The 22,710-nt window shown below is 51.9% G+C and overlaps 2 protein-coding genes across 8 annotated transcripts in view; both read right to left on the reverse strand.

Annotated features, from left to right (window-relative positions):
• The window catches only part of ZNF385C (zinc finger protein 385C), a 56,451-nt gene extending 50,743 nt beyond the window's left edge, over window positions 1-5,708 (reverse strand). For all 5 annotated transcript variants that reach the window (XM_059908315.1, XM_059908314.1, XM_059908316.1 and 2 more), the window contains exon 1: window positions 5,665-5,708. The gene's annotated coding sequence lies outside the window, so the exon portion shown is untranslated. The remainder of the gene's footprint in view (window positions 1-5,664) is intronic.
• Window positions 5,709-8,034: 2,326 nt separating this feature from the next.
• DHX58 (DExH-box helicase 58) lies at window positions 8,035-22,405 on the reverse strand. 3 transcript variants are annotated; one of them, XM_059907724.1, is made up of 13 exons: window positions 22,272-22,405; window positions 21,904-22,072; window positions 21,492-21,693; window positions 20,918-21,108; window positions 14,231-14,347; window positions 13,521-13,647; window positions 13,167-13,358; window positions 12,212-12,474; window positions 11,517-11,666; window positions 11,263-11,424; window positions 10,356-10,546; window positions 8,934-9,030; window positions 8,035-8,631 (listed from the first exon to the last, which is right to left on the reverse strand). In XM_059907724.1, exons 2-13 carry the CDS (start codon window positions 22,069-22,071, stop codon window positions 8,446-8,448), a joined length of 2,046 nt encoding a protein of 681 aa, XP_059763707.1. In that variant the 5' UTR covers window position 22,072; window positions 22,272-22,405; the 3' UTR covers window positions 8,035-8,445. The 3 variants fall into 3 exon arrangements, with proteins under 3 accessions (XP_059763707.1, XP_059763708.1, XP_059763709.1); XM_059907725.1 differs by having other exon boundaries at window positions 22,347-22,384; XM_059907726.1 differs by lacking the exon at window positions 14,231-14,347.
• Between the last annotated feature and the right edge of the window lie 305 nt (window positions 22,406-22,710).

Here is a 22,710-nt window from a genome sequence, read left to right on the forward strand (position 1 = left end):
AAGATGGAGGCGGCGTGGGTGAGGGTGAGATGCAGGGAGAGCCAAGGCAGCCTGGGCTCCTTTTTGCCCACAGAGCAGTTCTGGCTCAGCCCGGGGAGGAGGCCTAGCTGTGGGGAATGAGGAAACCTGGTGTCGAGTCCAGACTCTGCCTGGATGGGGACTTCATGACCTCTCCAGTTTTCACAGGGTGGGATGTGGCAGTACAGTACACAGTACAGTACCATACAAAATCCAGGGACAGAATGGCCCTTGGAGTCTGAGGGAGATCATTCTGGGATGAATCCTGGGAAGGGCCTCAAACCCATTACAGAAATATTCCTCCGCTGAAGTCTTGTTCTACCACTGGCTCCAAGCTCAGCCAGTGAGGGTGGGTAGGCAGGTGGGAAGACTTCTCCCACATTCTGAAGACTACACCCCATGTGTTCTCTTTGAGAACCCCCAGAGAACCCAAGGGATCCAGTTCCCAACACCTTCTCAGGGTATTTCCGCCAACCCCAGGTGAGGGATGGGGGTTACAGGGTTGTGTCATAGCTCCCTCTCCTGCCCGGCCAGTGGGAGGGGGTCGCTGGCATCAGATGTAGGAACCAACAGACCTGAGATCAGGAGGGTAGAGATGTCTGGGGCCTGGGGAGGTAGGAGAGGCTGATGGGGGTGCTGGGGGAGGACAGTGAGGGCAGCTGGAGCGTGGCAGGGCCCGGCCTGGCCTCTGGCCTGGGCATCTGAAGTGGGGAGAAAAGCACCTATGGAGTCGGTCCTCACCCCACCCAAGGAAACCTTAGTCAAATAAACAAACAGCCAACACAGCCGCTCCTGTAAGAGAAGCCAAGAAGCTGTGGCAGTGAGGAGAGGCCCCCTGAAGTGGGGAGGCTGGGGGAGAGGGCAGGGAGGCTGTTTGAACAGGCCCCGCGGCCCTGGGGCAGTTGGCAGAAATGTTTGGAACAGGGCGGGGAGCACAGTGGTGGTTTGGATCTGGAAGCTGGGGCCTGGGGTGGGTGCACTGAGCTTGGCTGCTTCGAGGAAAAAGAAAAGCGTCAGTGGTCAGTGACGCTTCTGGTCAGCGCCTCTTCTGAGGAAGACTCCTAGTCCCCAACACCTTTCCCTCGGCTCAAGGCCACAGACAAGGGGCTCCCTCCCTTGTCACTCTGAACCCCCAGCCCTGCTCCCAGGCCTATGACCCGGGGCCTTGTTGCAGAAGAAGATGCTGAATATTTCCGTCTGGAGCCAAAGCCCCCAAATTCTCAAGTTCTCAACAGCGGAGCTGGGGCAGGTGGGCCGACATCAGTCCTCCCCACAACCTGAGAGTCCTCCTCCCTCCTGGCAGCTGGAGGGGCCAGAGGTGATGGCAGTGCCTGGGGATGCTTTATCACCTTTTTCTGCACTCAGAGACACCTGGCTGTCCTGTTCCCTGGGACGCCTCACGAGAGGAAAAGAGATTGGAGAGACAGAGACCTAGACTTAGAGGCAAAGATGGGGAGAGGCAAAGACAAACAGACACAGAAAGACGAACTAGTGAGACGCCACACGATCAGAGACACAGAGCCAAGGGACAAGGAAAGATGAGGAGACATGTGTCCATGCCAGAGAGACAGACGGAAGGGCAGAGACACACACAGAAAGAGACTAAGAGAGACAGAGACAGATATACAGAGAAAAGGGGAGAGGAATAAAGAAAGACACACAGAAAAAGAGAGACTCAGAGAAGGACAGAAAATGACAGGCATAGGAGCAGGGGGAGGGCCGCCCAGAGAGCACACGGGACACAGGAACAGACACGCATACAGGCTGAGAGGCTTCCAGAACTACACAGGGACCTGGAGACACTCGCTGCGAGCCGCGGGGTAACAGAGGGGCCGATTGTTGAGCCTGGCGGGGTTTGCGGGGAGTCCCAGGAGGGCGGCATGGCTGCCTCCTGCCCCTAACGCTGAACCCCTGCAGGCAGCTGGCCCCCAGCCACCCTCAAGTAAGCCAAGCCCTTGCCACTGGAGCTGGTGGGTCACCCAAGGTGAATGAAAAGTCACCAATAGGGGAGAGGGAATGTGAACTGTAGTGAAGGCAAAGGAGTTGGTGTAGTGCACGTGTCAGGATGGGTCCACGGGGGATCTGTATCTCGGATTGCACTTGGAGTGGTGATTAGGGGTGCGCCACCGTTCAGTGACGTCTGTGGGTTAGTGTAGGCGGGCATGCTTGCCTGGGTGTGTGTCTGAATGCGAGTGTGTGTGTGTCCGGTTCAACCGAGCACTTCACAGCACTAATGAGGCCAAGGCAGCAGGTTTGATCCTAAAGCAGCCCAATCAGGATCCGTGAGTGAGTCAGAGACGACCACAAGAAGGTTCTGAACAGACGGTGTGTTCAGGTGCCACAGGGCACCCAGCTAGAGTCGAGACCAACGTGCCATTCCTTCCCGCTGAGGATGACCCCCACTGCCTGGCCAGCTGGCCCCCACACTCTTCCTCATCCAAAGCCCAAGATCCAAACTTAGAGGAGGACCCACATTCCAGACACATGGCCCCCTTCTTAGCTGCGGGTCCAGCGCCCTCTGAGAAGGGCAGCTGGAGAAATGGTCCAGCCCTGATCTTCCCCCAGTCTGACTTCCATCCCTCCTGCTGCTGCAGCCTCACTGAACTCCCTCCTAGCTCCTTGGGTCCAGTGAGTGCCCACACCCGCCCCACAGTCAGGAGATAAGCAACCTCTCTCCCCCTCATCCCTTCCCTCTTAAGCATCACAGGACAGTTTTTAAATGTCCCAGTTTTGGCATGGAGAATGAGGTCAGCAGGCCCAAGGGGGGACTGCTTGTCGGTGGCAGCTGACAGTCTTCATTTCACCTTGAAACTCCTTCCTGGTCCAGGTGGGCGTGTCCTAAGCCCAGTTTTACAGGGGTGCTATTGGGGGACAGAGAGAGCAGGAAGGGAATTCACCAAATAGCGGTTTCGGTCACAGATGCTGCCAGGCCCACCTCTAACATTTGCAGGGCTTGGAGCAGGAGGACAAATGGGGGCCCACCTGCCCATGTCTAAATATTTAAAAGTTATAAATCGAGCTAGTAAACTGCTAATTAAAATATGTTCTGGGAATTCCCTGGCGGTCCAGTGGCTAGGACTCAGCGCTCTCACTGCCAGGGCCCGGGTTTGATCCCTGGTTGGGGAAATAAGATCCTGCAAGCTGCGTGGTGCAGCCCAAAATCAAACCAAATAAAATAAAAAAATAAAATAAGTTCTAACCTCCCACCTTGACAAATACACTTTCATAATGTCCTGGAAGACCAGCTTCCAATTTAGATGTCTCTGACTCCTGGGAGTTTTGCAGAACAACTCTGTATAGGGAGAGACAGCTCCACTCCCACCCTGCGCCCCGCCAGCAGCCCCCCTTCCTACTGCCAGCTCCTTTCTACACTGCAAGGGACTCATAGGCATGGAGGTCGACACCCAGCCTCAACTCACATCCTGGTTCCATCTTCATGCCCTGCAAACAGCTGTCCCTTAGCCATCTTCAGGTGTCCTTCAGGTCTAGGGGTGCACACACTAGTGGCATGACCTGCCCTGAGGAGAACAGGCCCAGGGAAGAGGCTTGCATGTGCTGGGAGCAAGCCGGCGACCTTCTGGACAGGGACCTCCAGAGTCACAGGTATGGCGCATGTGGTCGTGAAGGAGATACCCAGGCTCGTCCCCTTGGCCCTGCTGACTACTCCTCACCCCACAGGGAGAGGGATGGCAAGAGGAGGGCCAGAGCAGAGACCTTGAAAGCACCCAGCCAGGGTACGGGCACCCCCTCCCTTGCCCAGGTTTAAGGGCGCTTATTAGACCCAGACTTCCCTGGCAGCCTCCAGAACTCGGACCAGGAACTGGAGCTGTCTTTCCATTGGAGGGCAGCTTGGACAATCCCCAAACAGGACTTTCAGTCATTTGTATTATTTATCTTCCTGGAAAAATTTAGTGCAGCTTGATCCCAACCTGTGGATTTCTGGATGTGGGGAGGGCAGAGAGGTGATGACAACGGGCCTTTTTTTTTTGGTTGGGTCTCTAAGCCAGTTTGTTCCCCTGAGGCATAGCCCTCCCCAAGTGGGCTGCTGCTGGTCCCTGCCCTGTCTTCTCACCCTGGAGACAAAAAACAGGGTGACTAAGGGAGAAGGTGGTGAGGGGCCCTGGGCAGCCCAGACAGATCCAGTCAAGATCCAGGGACCAGCAGGGGCTGGGTGGGGGTGGGGGTGAAGGGCACGGCTCTCTCTGGCCAAGTTTAAAAAAGAACTTCCAACCCCACCCCTACCCCTGGCAGATCGGCTTTGCTGTCCTACACAGGAGGGGACACTTGCACTTGTTGAGCCCTCACCAGGCGCCAGGCACTGTGCTAAGCACTCTATGTGTGCATTCTCATTTAATCCTTGCAGCCACCCTATGAGGTGGGTTCTATTATCATCCCCATTTTACAGGTGGGGAAGCGAACTCATAGGTGAACTAACTCGCCCAAGGTCACACAGTAGGTAGAGGTGACAGAACCCAAGTCTAAGTGACCCCAGAGTCCCCACTCTTTCCACCATAGCACATTGCCTCCCAGAAGCAAGAAGCTGGCACAGAAGCAGAAGGGATGAAGGTCAGATATGAGAGAGAACTTCCTGACAGTGACAGTGTATGTGGTGAGAGGAGACAATGGAATGGGGAAACTAGACAGACACAGAAAGTCCCGCCACCTGAGTTGGATCTTGGTCTGTCTGTTGGCTTGTGATGATCTCTAGAAGGTCCATGGGGTCCTGGCTGGATCCAGACGGCAGCATCCTGACCTCCCTCCTTTCTGCTATCTGGGGTCCTCTGCTCTACGCTAACACAGCAGCTGGGCCCACAGTCGGACTCTCCCTTGTGGTTCAGAGCTCTAAGCAGCCCATCTGCGCTGTCAACCCAGGACCTCCTTTTCCAGGAAGCCCTCCTTGAGGTCCTAGGAGGCAGGACACCTTTCCTACAGCCCAAATCCCAACACAGAAGGTGCAAATGCACCCACGTCTACAATAACGCCCACTTCTGTGATCACCTCCCCCATCCGGCTCTGGGACATGGACGCAGAGAAGATCTATTCAGTCCCCAGGCTCTCTGGGTTCCCCAGGCCATCTGGACCAGCCCCTGCTCCCTCATCCCCTTCACCCCCACACATCTGTTTCCAGGGTGTAAAGAAATGATGCAGGTGCCCTGGGGCACACCAGAAAACCCAGGCTCCAACTCAGGGATGCAGTGTCTCTTACCGCATTTTCCCTCAGAGGCCGTTTGGGTCACCCCAGCACCCCCTAAGTGGGGGGAGGGAGTAGGGCGCTGCACTGAATGAGGCACGGGGCACTCTGAGTCAATGAGGTTCCTCACCCGGAGCCCCGCAGTCACCACCCGTAACCTGTTCTCCTCCAGAAAGCTGCGTGACTTAGGCCCGGCTCTGTCCTTTCCCGTCCCTCACAGCCTGCCTCAGCATCGAGGAAAGCCAGCCGTGACCCTCTAAACTTCTCCAGAGTTTAGTCTCACCCGCTACCCAGATGCCCAGCATCAGTGCTTAGAGCCAATAGGGATATGCTCCCTGCCCCTTGGGGTCCCCCAGTTTTGAGGCGAGGGCACAGGACAGGTGGAAGGGGCTGCCTTGTTCTCCCGCACTGCCCTCGAGGTCCTCAGCGCGGACCAGCCGGCGTCGCTGACTTACCTGCGGGGCACAGACGAGCCCGCCGCGGCCACCTGCTCTCACCGCGCTCCGTAGCGCAGCGGCTTCGCGCTTGCCGAGGCGGGGGCGGGGCCAGGGGCGGAGGCGGGGCCTGGGGGAGCGGCGGCCGAGCCCCTCCCCGAGTCTCCGCGGGGAGGAGCGGGCCGGTTTATTCAGGTGGGCATAAAGGGGGGGGGAGCCTCCGGGCCACTAGGGAGGCTCTGGAGCTCTCGCTATTCTGAGGGCTGGGAGTTAGGATTCCTGGGTCCTGAGGACCTCATGAAATGCCCTCCTTCAGGCAGCCTTACCCAAGTGCCCTGGAGGCAGTGACTCCACATGAAGACCCCCTCACACGAAGAAGCAAGCCCGGGAACCCCTCCTCGTCTGCGTTCCCCCTTCCATCTGAGCTCAGGAAAGCTCTCCCAGCCAGGCAAGGTGGGTGCGCGATAGGACACGTCCTCTAAAGTCAGGGCCCCCCCATCCAGGGGTCAGCTGTGTAGGGGCTCAGGCCACCGAGGGGACCATTAGGTGCCCAGGTCATCTTTATCCTCAGTCCATCTCTCTCCCAGCAACACAGCCACACACACACACACACACACACACCCCCCACGCCACCCCCACCCCTGCCCTCAACGCCAACTCAGGTCCCTCAGCTGTCACTGTTTAGCCCTGGAATGACAGGCATCCGGACTCCGTGCATCCAGCTACACTCAAGGCCATTGAGCTTAGCACCCCTGGGCCCCTGCCCCCCTCCCTCTGCCCCCAGTCGCTAATTTTATTGACCTGTAAAAGGCACATTGCTGGCAGGAGATATCACAAGTGAAGGTGAAGTGGAGAGCAGAGGGGCAGAAGAAGGGGCCCCGGGAGGCAGAGATGGGACAGGAGGGAGGAGAAGGGTGACTCCTGGAGCCGTGGCCAAGGAACACTGGAGAATAGCAGGAAGAGAGGCCCTAGGAAAGAGGGGTACACTCTCTGGGGGAGTGGAGGCCAAAAAGACTGGTACTGAAATGTCACCCTTCAGTCAGACAAGAGGCAGACTGAAGAAAGATGCTGGGAGAAGGGAGTGCGCATTATTTCCCATCTACCCTTAGGCAGGACCAGGGATGTAGCCAGAGGGAAGGAGGTTAGATGGCAGGAAGGACTGCCATCCTGCTCTCAAATCTCTGCCCTAGCCCCCTCCCTTCCTCTTGAAGGTGACTCCTGCCTGCTGGGCTGCTTACTACAGAAATAGCCCTTTCCCTGAAGAATCAACCTAGATCTTGCCTTTCTTTTTCTTTCTTTCTTGTTAAAACGAGAACAGAAAATTTAGGCCTTTACAACTTCTCCCACCCCCCATGCCTACCTGAGCCCTACCCCTCAAATCCTGGATCTCAGCCTCTCCTCAGCCCAGGGGAGATGACCTGGGGGTTAGGAGAGGATGGAGAGGGGGGCACTGGGGTTTGAGCCTATTATGGGGTGGAGGAGGCAGAAAGGCCTCACATTCTCAGTGGCTCTCAAATTTAGACTTTTGATGCTCTCTCCAAATCAAGGTTACATGATAGCCATAAAGAGGGGTGTTAAAAAAATTTTTTTAAAAAAGCTTTGAACATTAGCAATACAACACAGGGACTTCCCTGGTGGTCCAGTGGTTAAGAATCCGCCTTCCAATGCAGGGGACGCAGGTTTGATCTCTGGTTGGGGAACTAAGATCCCACGCGTCACGGGCAGTTAAGCCACAACTAGAGAGAAGCCCACGTGCCACAACTAGAAAGAAACCCGCATGCTGTAACCAAGACCTGACACAGCCAAAAAATAAATAAATAAAATAAAATAAATTAATTAAAACAAAACTAACTAAAAAAAAAGAGAGAAATACAGCACAAAGCAGATTGGTGGATGGGGAAGGGGAAGAGGATTACATTGGGAACAAGGAAGTTTTGAGGGTGATGGTGATGTTCATTATCTTGATTGTGGAAGAGCATACATACACTAAACTTATCAAACTGCACACTATAAATATGTACAGTTATGTCAATTATACCTCAACACATCTGTTTAAAAAATACCACCCATTGGGGCTTCCCTGGTGGCACAGTGGTTGAGAATCTGCCTGCAAATGCAGGGGACACGGGTTCGAGCCCTGGTCTGGGAAGATCCCACATGCCGCGGAGCAGCTGGGCCCGTGAGCCACAACTACTGAGCCTGCGCGTCTGGAGCCTGTGCTCTGCAACAAGAGAGGCCACGATAGTGAGAGGCCCGCGCACCGCGATGAAGAGTGGGCCCCGCTTGCCACAACTAGAGAAAGCCCTCGCACAGAAACGAAGACCCAACCCAACACAGCCAAACATAAATAAATAAGTAAGTAAATTAATTTAAAAAAAAAAATACCACCCATTTTCTACATGAGTTCTACTTCTTTATTTTTAATTTACGGAGAATCTCAAAGAATACAAGTGGCCTTGGCAGGGAAGGAATGTTGAAGCCAAGGGAAACTGGCGATGCCTAGTACAGTGGGGCCATTTTCTGCCTCAGTTTCCCCCCATCAGCTCCATCCATTGCACATGAAGGTGTCTGTGTACATGTGAGGGGGGTCTGGGATGAGCTGCGGCTCTCCAGCTGCTTCCTCAGTGTGGGAGTCCAGGCCAGCCTGGGTGCCCAGGGTTCCTCTGTGGCTGGTCAGCCGGGAGGCTGGAGCTGGTGACTCTGGAGGGAGGGGCTGGACCCAGGCTTTGCCCAGGAGATGGTGGCTGCTGTGGATTCTCCCGCCCCCTGCAGGCTACAGCAGGCACTGCAGGGACAAGATGGTCAGTCCAGGGAGAAGTCTGCCAGGCTCTGGGCACAGTGCTGCACGTAGTCAAAGTCAGGCACGGTGAAGGGCACGCGGGACCACTTCTTGGACTGGACCCGCCCTTGCGGTGTCTCCAGCAGCAAGCTGCGGACTTTGAGTACTGGCAGCTTCACTGACTTGTAGATCATCTGCAGACCCCAGCCCTGTGGGTGGGACAGAGATGGCCAGGTCTGCATCTCTGTTCTCAGACAGGGCTTCTCTCCTCAGGTTGGAGTTCATGAATGCTGGGCCTATGTCTCCCACCTCAGCCTGAGAGCTATCTCCCCCATCACACTGTGGGCTCCCTAAGACAGAGGTGGAACTCCTCTCCTCAGATTGGGAGCTCCTGGGGCAGGGCTGCCTCCCCCATCCCAGTGAGGGCACCCTGATGGCAGAGGCTGGGCTTCCTCCCTCAGACTGAGGACTTCTCAAGACTAGTGCTAAGGGCCACGGCCCCAGCACTTACCTCCCCACAGTTCCTGCAGCTAATGACGCCCCCAGGCCTCCAGTCCTTGAAGACTCTGTTGATGACCACAGGCTCATGGGAGATGGTGTAGTAGATCCTGGAGAAGAATGGGAGTGGCCATAGCCCTCATGGACCCCACCCCCCAACCCCAGCCCCAGATCTCATGCCCTCCTGCCTGCTGAGCCTGCGCCTGGGCCTTGGGCCTTCCTGCCTGTCGAGAGGTTACACTCTGCCTATGCTGCCTCCACGGCACCCTCTTCTGCCCAAGCTCAGGCCTCAGCACTACCCACCCGGATGATTTCAACAGCCCCCCAACAGCTCTCCCTGCCCCATCCTTCCATCCCATTCCATCCTTACTCTCAACCCCACGTCATCCTTCCACCAACTGCCAGAGTGACCCTCTACAAATGTACATCTGACCCTGACATTCCCTTGCTCAAAATCCCTCCAAGACTCCTCATTGCGTACAGGACAAAGGCTAAACTTTCAGGCCCAACCTTCAAGGTCCTCCACAGGCCAGTCTGTGTTCCTTCAGAATCTCATCCTTCACCATCTCTTCCACTCAGGTCAACCAGAATTACTCCCGTTGCATCATCCCTGCATCTCCTCATCTCACTTTCCAACCCAGTGCATCCTTCAAGACAAGTCCTAGTTGAAATGCTACCTCCTCAAATGAGAGAACCTGTGTGAAGATCCTTGGCATAACAGGTACCTAATAAATAATGAATGGATGGAGGATGGGGAAAGGTTACCCTCTAGAGGGTGGAAGATGAGGGGATGGCTCAGGGACAACCAGCCCCTCTTGATGTCTTCAAAGTAGGTAGGACCCCTGGTTGGGGAACCAAGATCCCACATGCTGCGGGGCAATTTGGCCCAGGTGCCGTAACTACTGAGCCCATGCGCCTCAACTACAGAGCCCATGTGCCTTGACTACAGAGCCCATGTGCTGCAGCTAATGAGCCTGCGTGCCACAACTAGAGAGAAGCCCGCGCGCCACAACGAATAGCCCACACGCTGCAACGAAAGATCCCGAGTGCCGCTACTAAGACCCAATGCAGCCAAAAATAAATAAATAAATATTAAAAAACAAAAACAAAGTAGGTAGGACCAGGGGGCCAGTCTGTGGCCCCTCAGCATTTGGCATCCTGAATTCCAGCTCTTGCTCAACCACATAGTGGCTGTGGGAGCTTGGGCAAGTCACTTAGCCTCTCTGAGCCTCTGTTTCCTCACCTGTAAAGTGGGGTGATGATAAGACCTGTCTACTCAGACTACTGTGAAAATGCATACTTGGTAGTTGTTAAAATGCTCTTTAACCTTCCAAACCCTCAAAGCACTGTCTGGCTGGGAGGGATTCTCCATCTTCCATCATACCCTTCTTCTCTCCCCGCTTCCCATCCCGACAGCCCATTGTACAGTTCTCACGAGAAGTTGGGGTTCACGTTGACGTGGTGGGTACCCTCGACCCTCCGCAGGTCACTCCCATAGCCCACGGGCACCGTGCAGTTGACACAGAGGAGCCGCACGTGCTCTGCCAGGAACTTGTGCTGGTGACTCTCCCGCTGGGCCGCCTGGGCTGCCCGCTTGACCAAGGCTGCCCGCTGCAGATCCTGGATCTGGGGTGGGAGGGGACACGGGGCATGGCTGGGGCCTGAGAGACCTGACCCCGGGAATGCTCCCAGGGGGACAAAGGGCTCCCAAAGACCTCAGATTATTAGCACCCAGAAGGGACTTCCTCAACCATCCCTGGAGTTTTTAGCAAGCAGCTCTGTGGAAAAAAATATGGGGGTGGAAAACAATATGAGAGGAAGGCAAGTCTTTTTGCTGAATCTTTACTCCCTCTTTGGAGGATTTCGTGCAAAGTGGCTTCTTTTAATCTAACATGGGGCACCGTTAATAATTATGCTGGGACAACAGGAGTAAATAGGGACCATCCTGAACAAGGCTGGATGATGGTGACCCTGCCTCAGGGGAACTGATTTAAGCCCTGGTTCTGGGCTTATTTTGTGGATGTGTCTGTTTGTTTCCCTGCTGCCTGGTTCCAGAAGGGCTGTAAGGCGGCTCTCACAGATACGCAAAATATTTGGTGATGAGGATAAATTCAAAGCCCTGGATAAGGCCTGTTTCCAAGGCATTTTGGAGAACAGCCATTGCTTTCCCTGGAAGCCCCACCTCAGCCTCTACCTTTCCCTTCATTCAAATCTTCCCCAGGTGGGCCAGGCTAGCCCCCAGAGGAAGGGGGACCAGGGGAGTGCATGTGTGTGCAGTCAGAGACCTTCCAGGCAGAGTCCTCAGTCCCCTTCCCCGCAGGGTACTCAGGCTGCCCACAAACCCTGTCCTGGTACTTGGCCTGGTCCATCTCCTGCACAGCAGCCACTGCCCGTTCCATCAGAGTCTCCAGCGCCTCATTGGTCAGCTCCCGCTTCAGCTCCCGACTACCTTGGACCGCCACAAATGAGTATACACTTTGGCTGGCCCGGGCACGGCCCCTTGCCTGGGGAAAGAGAAAACAGAGGGGCCTGAGTGGGGCTGGGGTCCCACACAGCATCCTTTGAGGGCTGTTTTGGGGAGGGATGCTTTGGGCACCTGGACCATGGAGATCTCATTGGTCAGGAGCCCATAGCGCACCACCACATTGCACTGGGGGATGTCCAGCCCCTCCTCTGCCACACTCGTAGCCACCAGGAGGTTCAGGGTACCAGTCCGGAACTTCTGGATCACTTCTTGCTGGTCCCTCTGGAAGGAAGTGGGGGAGGAGAAAGAGGATGGTAAATGAGGTGGGTTCAGGCCTATCTTCCTGCCAGCCCAGCCTCTCCTGGTTTAGCCCTTTTACTCACAATCTTGTCCCCTTTCCCTAGGAACCCTGCGTCCCCACCTCTATCTTCAAGTAGCCCCAGGACCTTGCTCATCTTCCCAGGTACCCATCTAACCCCTGTCTCCCTTAGGAGTCCCTAAAGGTCCCTGCCCCTCTACTCTAGGAGCTCTCAGGACCTATTCTTCTCATGCAAGGGACCCCAGACCCCTGATTCCCTGTCCTGAGGACATCACTCGCCTCTCCCTGCAGATCCCCAAGCCTCTGCCTCTCTTCCCCCAGAGATCTCCAGATTGGGGGAACCTTCAACACTGGGGACCTCAGTGTATACCTCTCCACCCCACCCCCCAGCTCTCTGCCCTCTGCCTGGAGCTAATCAGTCCCCCATTGCTCTGTGCTGAAGATTCCGTCCCCTCCCTTTCTCCACTAGGGAAGCCCCACCCTCAGCTCCTTTCCCCAGAACCCACACCTGAGTCATCTGGATCATCTGAGCGCTCTGGCTGCTGTTTCCAGCCCCAATCAACAGCTGGGGCCTGATGTCCACTGTCTGCAGGCCTGGCTGCTGCTGGAGCCAGAGCAGGAGGGAGTGAGCACTCTGGCGGGTCCGGGTGAAGATGATGCCCCGGGGGCTGTCAGGGCTCCTGAACTGCTTCTGCAGGATCTCTTCCAGCACCGCCAGTTTCGGGTTCTCTGGGCCACGAGTTGCCAGGTGGGCCAGCTCATTCTTGTGATCTGCCAGAAAAGCCCAAAACAGAGGCGCAGGACTCAGGTCTGGAGGTGGGCAAGGCATGGGTTGGGCGTGGGGGACTCATGGGGATAAGATTACAGGAGTTGGGGGTTGGGGGGTGCCTGACGACACCTGCTCCTGCCTAATTCCCCTGAACAGCACCAAAAGCACACTTAAGGATACCCTCTGCCTGCCCAGCCTTAAGGCCGGCCAGCCTTAGGTCGGGGGCCTACAGTGTAGAATCCTTTGCTCACATACCTCATCCAGTACCCCTCTTCAACCCAGCTACCAGGATGACCCTGAACATTTTCATGCTAATCTTTGCTCCCCGGGTCTGACTCAACTCAGGTCTCTTCAGAAAGATCCTTGCCCTCCAGCCTGTGCTGAGGCCTCCTCTAGCCTTACATTTCATCCTCTGACCACCTCACTTTCCCAGTTTAAAGGTACCACACATCCCAAACCTTCAAGGACCGTCCCAATTAAATGGTTCTTTAAAAATCTCTGTCAAAAACATGAATTAGTTTTTATATCTGTGCAAACCTTCACAAATGAGGGCATATTATCTTTTGTCATATCCACGGTCTTGACTTTTGGTTAGAAAATTAGGGCCCCGGTACCCTCGTTGGCACCTTCCCCACCCACGTTGGCACCTGCGTCCTGGCTGGCCCCTGACCTTTAGTTCAGTTGCGAGCCTCACCATCAAACAGCGCCAGCAGCCAGCGCTCGGCATGCAGGATCTGGGTCTTAGTGGTGCGCTCCCTGTCGTAGAAATCCTGCAGAGTGGCCAGGGCATCCACCGCACGGACCGTGTCGTGGATGAGCAGTGCGTCGTTGTAGCGACGCAGGTGAAGCGCGTACACCCGCCGCTCCTGGAGCCCCGCCTCAGCCGCTGAGGGAGGGCAGAGTTCGCAGGGCCTGAGTGGCCACGCCCCTCCAGGGCCCACTTCCGCCTAGACTACGGGGGGGGGGGGCCCCGAAAGGCTCCGCCCAGGATGGCCCCGCCCCGGACCGCCCCGGCCGCCTAGCCCTTCCCTAGAACGGCCCCTCTCACCATCCCGGCTCAGCTCCACCACTTGTTGCTCGTAGGTCTGCGTCCCGAAGTCCCGTCTCAACTCGGGCATCTCCAGATGGTCGTGGATTTGGTCCATGAGCTCCTTCAGCATGTCGCCAAACGGCTCCTGGACGAGAAGAGTGAGGGTGTGAGGGGTTTCCCACGCACATCGGGGGAATGGCACCCAGTGGGGACGCTGATCTCCGGGTGAAGCTGCGCCGCTACTGCCGGCACATCGGAGCTGGACAGGTGGGAGCCCCAGAGGGAGGCCGGCCAGGGTGTGAAAGGAGTCCGGGCTGGAGGCAGAGGTCGGGGTCCTGCACCCCGCTCCTGCTACGTTGGAATCCTTGACTTCTGGCCTGAGCACAGTGATGTCTAGTCCTTGTCCAGCCCTGTCATAGCAGACACCAGACAGTGTCTGCACCGCAGGAGAGAGCTTGGAACAGCCTCAGCACAAAGTGCCCCAGCTTTACGGTTTGCAAAGTGTGCCCAGGGTTTTGAGAGATGCCCGCTGTGGCATCTGAGTCAAAACAGCAGGCTGAGGGCATGGGCTGTATCTGCCCCATTTCACAAAAAGGGGAGATGGAGGCTGAGACAAAAGCAAATAACCTGAAACCACAGAGCTAGTGAGGGTGGAGTCAGAGCTCAACCCCAGGTGCCCTAACTTCACACCAGACCCCACCCCCTGCCACGGCCCTCCCCCCATGCACCTGGGTGCGTCTGTGGCAGAGGTCGTACTGTTTGCAGGGCTGGCGGCTGTGCTCCTGCAGCTGGGAGCGGTAGTCCTGGGGTGACATGATGCGCCACGTGTCCAGGTTGGCACAGAGCTGGGGCAACAGAGAGGGGTTCACTGGAATGGGGGGTTCTGTGGGGACAATGAGCAGAGCTTTGGGGCAGGATGGGCTGAGGCAGGGCCACTGGGAGTGGGGACTCATGTATTCAAGAAATAGCTATTGCCTTCCTTCTCTATGCCCAGTGCTGTTCTAGTTACCAGGGATACAGAGCATCTTACATTGGAGTTGGGGAGACAGATGATAAACAGGTAAAGAGTAACAGAATGAGGGACTTCCCTGGTGGTCCAGTGGTTAAGAATCCACCTGGCCCGGGAACTAAGATCCCACATGCCGCAGGGCAGTTAAGCCCGCACGCCACAACTACTGAGCCCACGCGCTCTGGAGCCCGTGCCCCATAACTACAGAGGAGCCTGCCCACTGCAATGAAAGATCCCGCATGCCGCAGCGAAGATCCCGTGTGCCGCAGCTAAGACCCGACGCAGCCAAATAAATAAATTTAAATTTAAATTAAAAAAAAAGAGTAACAGAGGCCACAGCAACAGTCAGCTCTACCCACCACCAGAGCCTCCCATCAATCCTCTTAGATAGCCTCAACCACCAGAGGGCAGACAGCAGAAGCAAGAAAAACTACAATCCTGCAGCCTGTGGAACAAAAACCACATTCACAGAAAGATAGACAAGATGAAAAGGCAGAGGGCTATATACCAGATGAAGGAACAAGATACAACCCCAGAAAAACAACTAAATGAAGTGGAGATAGGCAACCTTCCACGAAAAGAATTCGGAATAATGATAGTGAAGATGATCCAGGACCTCGGAATAAGAATGGAGGCAAAGATCGAGAAGATGCAAGAAATGATTAACAAAGACCTAGAAGAATTAAAGAACAAACAAACAGAGATGACCAATACAATAACTGAAATGAAAACTACACTAGAAGGAATCAATAGCAGAATAACTGAGGCAGAAGAACGGATAAGTGACCTGGAAGACAGAATGGTGGAATTCACTGCTGTGGAACAGAATAAAGAAAAAAGAATGAAAAGAAATGAAGACAGCCTAAGAGACCTCTGGGACAACATTAAACGCAACAACATTCGCATTATAGGGGCCCCAGAAGGAGAAGAGAGAGAGAAAGGACCAGAGAAAATATCTGAAGAGATTATAGTTGAAAACTTCCCTAACATGGGAAGGGAAATAGCCACCAAGTCCAGGAAGCGCAGAGAGTCCCATACAGGATAAACCCAAGGAGAAACTCAGAGAGACACATAGTAATCAAAGTGGCAAAAATTAAAGACAAAGAAAAATTATTGAAAGCAGCAAGGGAAAAACGACAAATAACATACAAGGGAACTCCCATAAGGTTAACAGCTGATTTCTCAGCAGAAACTCTACAAGCCAGAAGGGAGTGGCATGATATACTTAAAGTGATGAAAGGGAAGAACCTACAACCAAGATTACTCTACCCAGCAAGGATCTCATTTAGATTTGATGGAGAAATCAAAAGCTTTACAGACAAGCAAAAGCTAAGAGAATTCAGCACCACCAAACCAGCTCTACAACAAATGCTAAAGGAACTTCTCTAAGCGGGAAACACAAGAGAAGAAAAGGACCTACAAAAACAAACCCAAAACAATTAAGAAAATGGTCATAGGAACATACATACCGATAATTACCTTAAACGTGAATGGATTAAATGCTCCAACCGAAAGACACAGGCTTGCTGAATGGATACAAAGACAAGACCCATATATATGCTGTCTACAAGAGACCCACTTCAGACCTAGGGACACATACAGACTGAAAGTGAGGGGATGGAAAAAGATATTCCATGCAAATGGAAATCAAAAGAAAGCTGGAGTAGCTATACTCATATCAGATAAAATAGACTATAAAATAAAGAATGTGACAAGAGACAAGGAAAGACAATACATAATGATCAAGGGATCAATCCAAGAAGAAGATATAACAATTATAAATATATATGCACCCAACATAGGAGCACCTCGATACATAAGGCAACTGCTAACAGCTATAAAAGAGGAAATCGACAGTAACACAATAATAGTGGGGAACTTTAACACCTCACTTACACCAATGGACAGATCATCCAAAATGAAAATAAATAAGGAAACAGAAGCTTTAAATGACACAATAGACCAGATAGATTTAATTGATATTTATAGGACATTCCTTCCAAAAACAGCAGATTACACTTTCTTCTCAAGTGCGCACGGAACATTCTCCAGGATAGATCACATCTTGGGTCACAAATCAAGCCTCAGTAAATTTAAGAAAATTTAAATCATATCAAACATCTTTTCTGACCACAATGCTATGAGATTAGAAATCAATTACAGGGAAAAAAACGTAAAAAACACAAACACATGGAGGCTAAACAATACATTACTAAATAACCAAGAGATCACTGAAGAAATCAAAGAAGAAATCAAAAAATACCTAGAGACAAATGACAATGAAAACATGATGATCCAAAACCTATGGGATACGGCAAAAGCAGTTCTAAGATGGAAGTTTATAGCTATACAAGCCTATCTCAAGAAACAAGAAAAATCTCAAGTAAACAATCTAACCTTACACCTAAAGCAACTAGAGAAAGAAGAACAAACAAAACCCAGAGTTAGCAGAAGGAAAGAAATCATAAAGATCAGAGCAGAAATAAATGAAATAGAAACAAAGAAAACAGTAGCAAAGATCAATAAACTAAAAGCTGTTTCTTTGAGAAGATAAACAAAATTGATAAGCCATTAGCCAGACTCATCAAGAAAAAGAGGGAGAGGACTCAAATCAATAAAATCAGAAATGAAAAAGGAGAAGTTACAACAGACACCGCAGAAATACAAAGCATCCTAAGAGACTACTACAAGCAACTCTAGGCCAATAAAATGGACAACCTGGAAGAAATGGACAAATTCTTAGAAAGGTATAACCTTCCAAGACTGAACCAGGAAGAAACAGAAAATATGAACAGACCAATCACAAGTAATGAAATTGAAACTGTGATTAAAAATCTTCCAACAAACAAAAGTCCAGGACCAGATGGCTTCACAGGTGAATTCTATCAAACATTTAGAGAAGAGCTAACACCCATCCTTCTCAAACTCTTCCAAAAAATTGCAGAGGGAGGAACACTCCCAATCTCATTCTATGAGGCCACCGTCACCCTGATACCAAAACCAGACAAAGATACTACAAAAAAAGAAAATTACAGACCAATATCACTGATGAATATAGATGCAAAAATCCTCAACAAAATACTAGCAAACAGAATCCAAAAACACATTAAAAGGATCATACACCACGATCAAGTGGGATTTATCCCAGGGACGCAAGGATTCTTCAATATACGCAAATCAATCAATGTGATACACCATATTAACAAATTGAAGAATAAAAACCATATGATCATCTCCATAGATGCAGAAAAAGCTTTTGACAAAATTCATCACCAATTTATGATAAAAATTCTCCAGAAAGTGGGCATAGAGGGAACCTACCTCAACATAATAAAGGCCATATACGACAAACCTACAGCAAACATCATTCTCAACGGTGAAAAACTGAAAGCATTTCCTCTAAGATCAGGAATGAGACAAGGATGTCCACTCTCACCACTATTATTCAACATAGTTTTGGAAGTCCTAGCCACGGCAATCAGAGAAGAAAAAGAAATAAAAGGAATACAAATTGGAAAAGAAGAAGTAAAACTGTCATGACATGATCCTCATGTTTGAGGATGACATGATACTATACACAGAGATTCCTAAAGATGCCACCAGAAAACTACTAGAGCTAATTAATGAATTTGGTAAAGTTGCAGGATACAAAATTAATGCACAGAAATCTCTTGCATTCCTATACACTAATGACGAAAAATCTGAAAGAGAAATTATGGAAACACTCCCATTTACCATTGCAACAGAAAGAATAAAATACCTAGCAATAAACCTACCTAGGGAGACAAAAGACCTGTATGCAGAAAACTATAAGACACTGATGAAAGAAATTAAAGATGATACCAACAGATGGAGAGATATACCATGTTCTTGGATTGGAAGAATCAATATTGTGAAAATGACTATACTACCCAAAGCAATCTACAGATTCAATGCAATCCCTATCAAATTACCAATGGCATTTTTTACGGAACTAGAACAAATCATCTTCAAATTTGTATGGAGACACAAAAGACCCCGAATAGCCAAAGCAGTCTTGAGGGAAAAAAACGGAGCTGGAGGAATCACACTCCCTGACTTCATACTACAAAGCTACAGTAATCAAGCCAACATGGTACGGGCACAAAAACAGACACAGAGATCAATGGAACAAGATAGAAAGCCCAGAGATAAACCCACGCACCTATGGTCAACTAATCTATGACAAAGGAGGCAAAGATATACAATGGAGAGAAGACAGTCTCTTCAATAAGTGGTGCTGGGAAAACTGGACAGCTACATGTAAAAGAATGAAAATAGAATACTCCCTAACACCATACACAAAAATAAACTCAAAATGGATTAGAGATCTAAATGTAAGACTGGACACTATAAAACTCTTAGAGGAAAACATAGGAAGAACACTCTTTGACATAAATCACAGCAAGATCTTTTTTGATCCACCTCCTAGAGTAATGGAAATAAAAACAAAAATAAACAAATGGGACCTAATGAAACTTCAAACCTTTTGCACAGCAAAGGAAACTATAAACAAGACGAAAAGACAACCCTCAGAATGGGGAAAATATTTGCAAACGAATCAACGGACAAAGGATTAATCTCCAAAATATATAAACAGCTCATTCAGCTCAATATTAAAGAAACAAACACCCCAACCCAAAAATGGGCAGAAGACCTAAATAGACATTTCTCCAAAGAAGACATACAGACGGCCATGAAGCACATGAAAAGATGCTCAACATCACTAATTATTAGAGAAATGCAAATCAAAACTACACTGAGGTATCACCTCACACCAGTTAGAATGGGCATCCTCAGAAAATCTACAAACAACAAACACTGGAGAGGGTGTGGAGAACAGGGAACCCTCTTGCACTGTTGGTGGGAATGTAAATTGATACAGCCACTATAGAGAACAACAGCCACTATAGAGAACAGCCACTATAGAGATACAGCCACTATAGAGAACAAACTAAAAATAGAATTATCATATGACCCAGCAATCCCACTACTGGGCATATACCCAGAGAAAATCATAATTCAAAAAGACACATGCACCCGAATGTTCATTGCAGCACTATTTACAATAGCCAGGTCATGGAAGCAACCTAAATGCCCATCGACAGACGAATGGATAAAGAAGATGTGGTACATATATACAATGGAATATTACTCAGCCATAAAAAGGAACGAAATTGAGTCATTTTTTGAGACGTGGATGGATCTAGAGACTGTCATACAGAGTGAAGTAAGTCAGAAAGAGAAAAACAAATATCGTATATTAACACATGTATGTGGAACCTAGAAAAATGGTACAGATGAACCGGGTTGCAGGGCAGAAGTTGAGACACAGATGTAGAGAACAAACGTATGGGCACCAAGGGGGGAAAACTGCAGTGGGGTGGGGATGGTGGTGTGCTGAATTGGGCGATTGGGATTGACATGTATACTGTGATTTGTATAAAATTGATGACTGATTAAAAAAAATAGTAATGGTAAAAAAAAAAAAAAAGAAAAGAAAAAAAGAGTAACAGAATGAGAGAATTTCACATAGTGTTAACTAGCTCTGAAAAAAAAAACTGGATGGTATGAAAGAGCGCAGCGGGACTTCCCTGGTAGCGCTGTGGTTAAGAATCCGCCTGCCAATGCAGGGGACACGGGATCGATCCCTGGTCCAGGAAGATCCCACATGCCACAGAGCAACTAAGCCCATGCGCCACAACTACTGAGCCTCTGCTCTAGAGCCCACGAGCCACAACTACTGAGCCTGCGTGCCACAACTACTGAAGCCCGCGCGCCTAGAGCCCGTGCTCCGCAACAAGAGGAGCCACTGCAAAGAGAAGCCCGCGCACCGCAATGAAGAGTAGCCCTTGCTCACAGCAACTAGAGAAAGCCCATGTGCAGCAAAGAAGACCCAACGCAGCCAAAAATAAATGATTAAATAAATAAATTTATTTAAAAAAAAAAAGAGCGCAGTGATGATCAGGGAAAACTCTGAAGCCGTGACATTTAAGCTGCTCCCTGAATGACAAGAAAGAGCCTGACAAGTAAAGTGCAGGGTAAAGGCATTCAGGGCAGAAGAAATGGCAAGTGCAAAGGTCCTGAGACAGGACAAGCCTGACATGCTTAAGATACAGAGAGAAGGCCAGAATAGTGGGAGTGAGGGGAAGGGTGCAGGAAATGAGGGTGGGAGGTAGGCAAGGCCTAGATCACATGGGACTTTGTAAGCCAGAGTGGACTTGGGAGATTATTCTAAGTGCGACAAGAAGTCATTGGAGGCTGGAGCTTAGGTGGCGAAGGGGCTTGAACCCTGCCTGGGGGAGTCTGGAGAGGGCTGATGGGCATGGGGTAAGGCAGGACAGGTTAGGGAGGTTTCTGGTAGGAGGGTCACAAGGGCCAAGCTGACCTGCAGGACGTGGTCAATGGCCCCATCGAGCGTGGAGGCCCCGCCAGTGCCTGGCGAGGCTGTGAGACCCAGCACCTGCGGCAGCGGCCGGGTCCTCTGGAATTTAAGCTCCAGGTACCGGCTCAGGATGACGTTGTAGACGGTGTCTTTGTGCGTGTGGTGACACTCATCCACCACCAGCAGGGAGAAGGCTGGAGGCACACAAGAGAAGGTTATTACCTAAGTTTGCAAAGCCCTTCCTCCCATAAGCTGTTTCACATAGTCCCCACAACTCATCTGAGAATTCCTTCCTCCCTTCACAGCTTGCAGCTGGGCCGCAGAGAATGGGCCAGGCAGGGACGATTTACCTCCATTTTACAGATTAGTAAACTAAGGCTCAGCTGGGGGAAGGTACTTGCCCAAGATCCTGCACTCTAGCCAGGTCTGTTTCTACTGGGGTGTATGCTGGGGTTTGGTGAATGGGGAACCCCTCATCCCATGAAACGTCCCAACACCTTTACTAGAACAGGAGCCCTGGGGTTGGCAGGCAGGGGGCCTCAGGGGTGCGCCCTTTCCCCCTGCCCCCAGCCCTCACCGTTGAGCTCCACATGCTCCTCCTCCTCCAGACTGGTCAGTGCCTTCTGCAGCAGCTCAGCCGTGCAGATGAGCAGGTCATGCCTCCGGGCCACGTGGCCAAAGCCAGCTCGTGGCCCCATGTCCCCACTCAGGGTTGTAATGGTCCAGCGTCTGCCCAGCATGCTGCTGAACTCCTCACAATGCTGGGTCACCAGGTGCACCTGGGGGTGGAGAATGAGATGGGGAGAGGAAGCTAGATCAGGGCCTGGGGAATGGGGGGAGCAAGGTGACCCCCAGGACATGGCTGAGTTCTGAAGTGGGTAAAAAGACAGGTGAGCTTAGAGATGGTCACAGCCGCTTTGGAGTTCTGGAGGGTCCTGAGAGGCACCCGAGGAGTTGAGACGCCGCTGGGGGGAGGGCAGGACACTCACCCTGTTGACCAATACAACCACCTTGGCTCCGTCTACAGTCTCTAGATGCCTCTTGGCCAAATAAGCAGCTGCCCTGGTCTTCCCGGAGCCCGTGGGCAGCCAAATGATGATATTCTTGCCCTCCAGGGCAGGCATGATCACCTCCCACTGGTAGGGTCGCAGCTCCATTCTGGAAATGGCAGGGAGCTCAGACCACTGGCCCTCCTGGCCCGCTCCCAGGCGCAGCACCCCTCAGAGCCACTCCCCACCCCTGGCCAGCTCAGTCTTGCCTAGGGAACTCCCTGTGCCCCGGACTCTATCCAGCTTGAGGGAGAAGGGAGCAGAGCAACGGTGGTTGGAGAAGGGGGCAGGGCAACGGTGGAACCTACCGGAAACCTGATCTGGGCAGGGGGAAAGGCTGAGTACCGCAGACCACACTTGCCCCGTGCCAGCCCGGGTCTCACCTGCAGCCCCGCCGGCTTAGCCCAGAAGCTGCTGGGCTCCGCTGAGAAGGAAATAGAAACTGAAACTGAGGGGAGGAGCCAGCCCTGCAGAAATCAACCTGGGAATCTCCCTTCACTGCCCCACAGAAAAAACTTTGTTTGCTTCAGGGGGCCAGTGGGGGTGGGGGAATACGGTGGGTGAGGGGGGGAGTGAGAGGGAGAGGAGTGGGGGGAGGGGGAGAGAAGTGCCGCTGACAGCAAGGCACCCTCTCCTCCTGGGTCCTGCTAGCCCCTCCCCCAGGAGTGGAGTCTTCACCTGGACCAGGAGCAGCCAGCAGGGAGAAGTGGGGGGCTGCAGCCCAGCAGGTCCCATCGCCCCAGGGGC

The sequence above is a fragment of the Balaenoptera ricei genome, chromosome 20 (assembly GCF_028023285.1).
Source record: "Balaenoptera ricei isolate mBalRic1 chromosome 20, mBalRic1.hap2, whole genome shotgun sequence".
NCBI classification, from domain to species: Eukaryota; Metazoa; Chordata; class Mammalia; order Artiodactyla; family Balaenopteridae; genus Balaenoptera; species Balaenoptera ricei.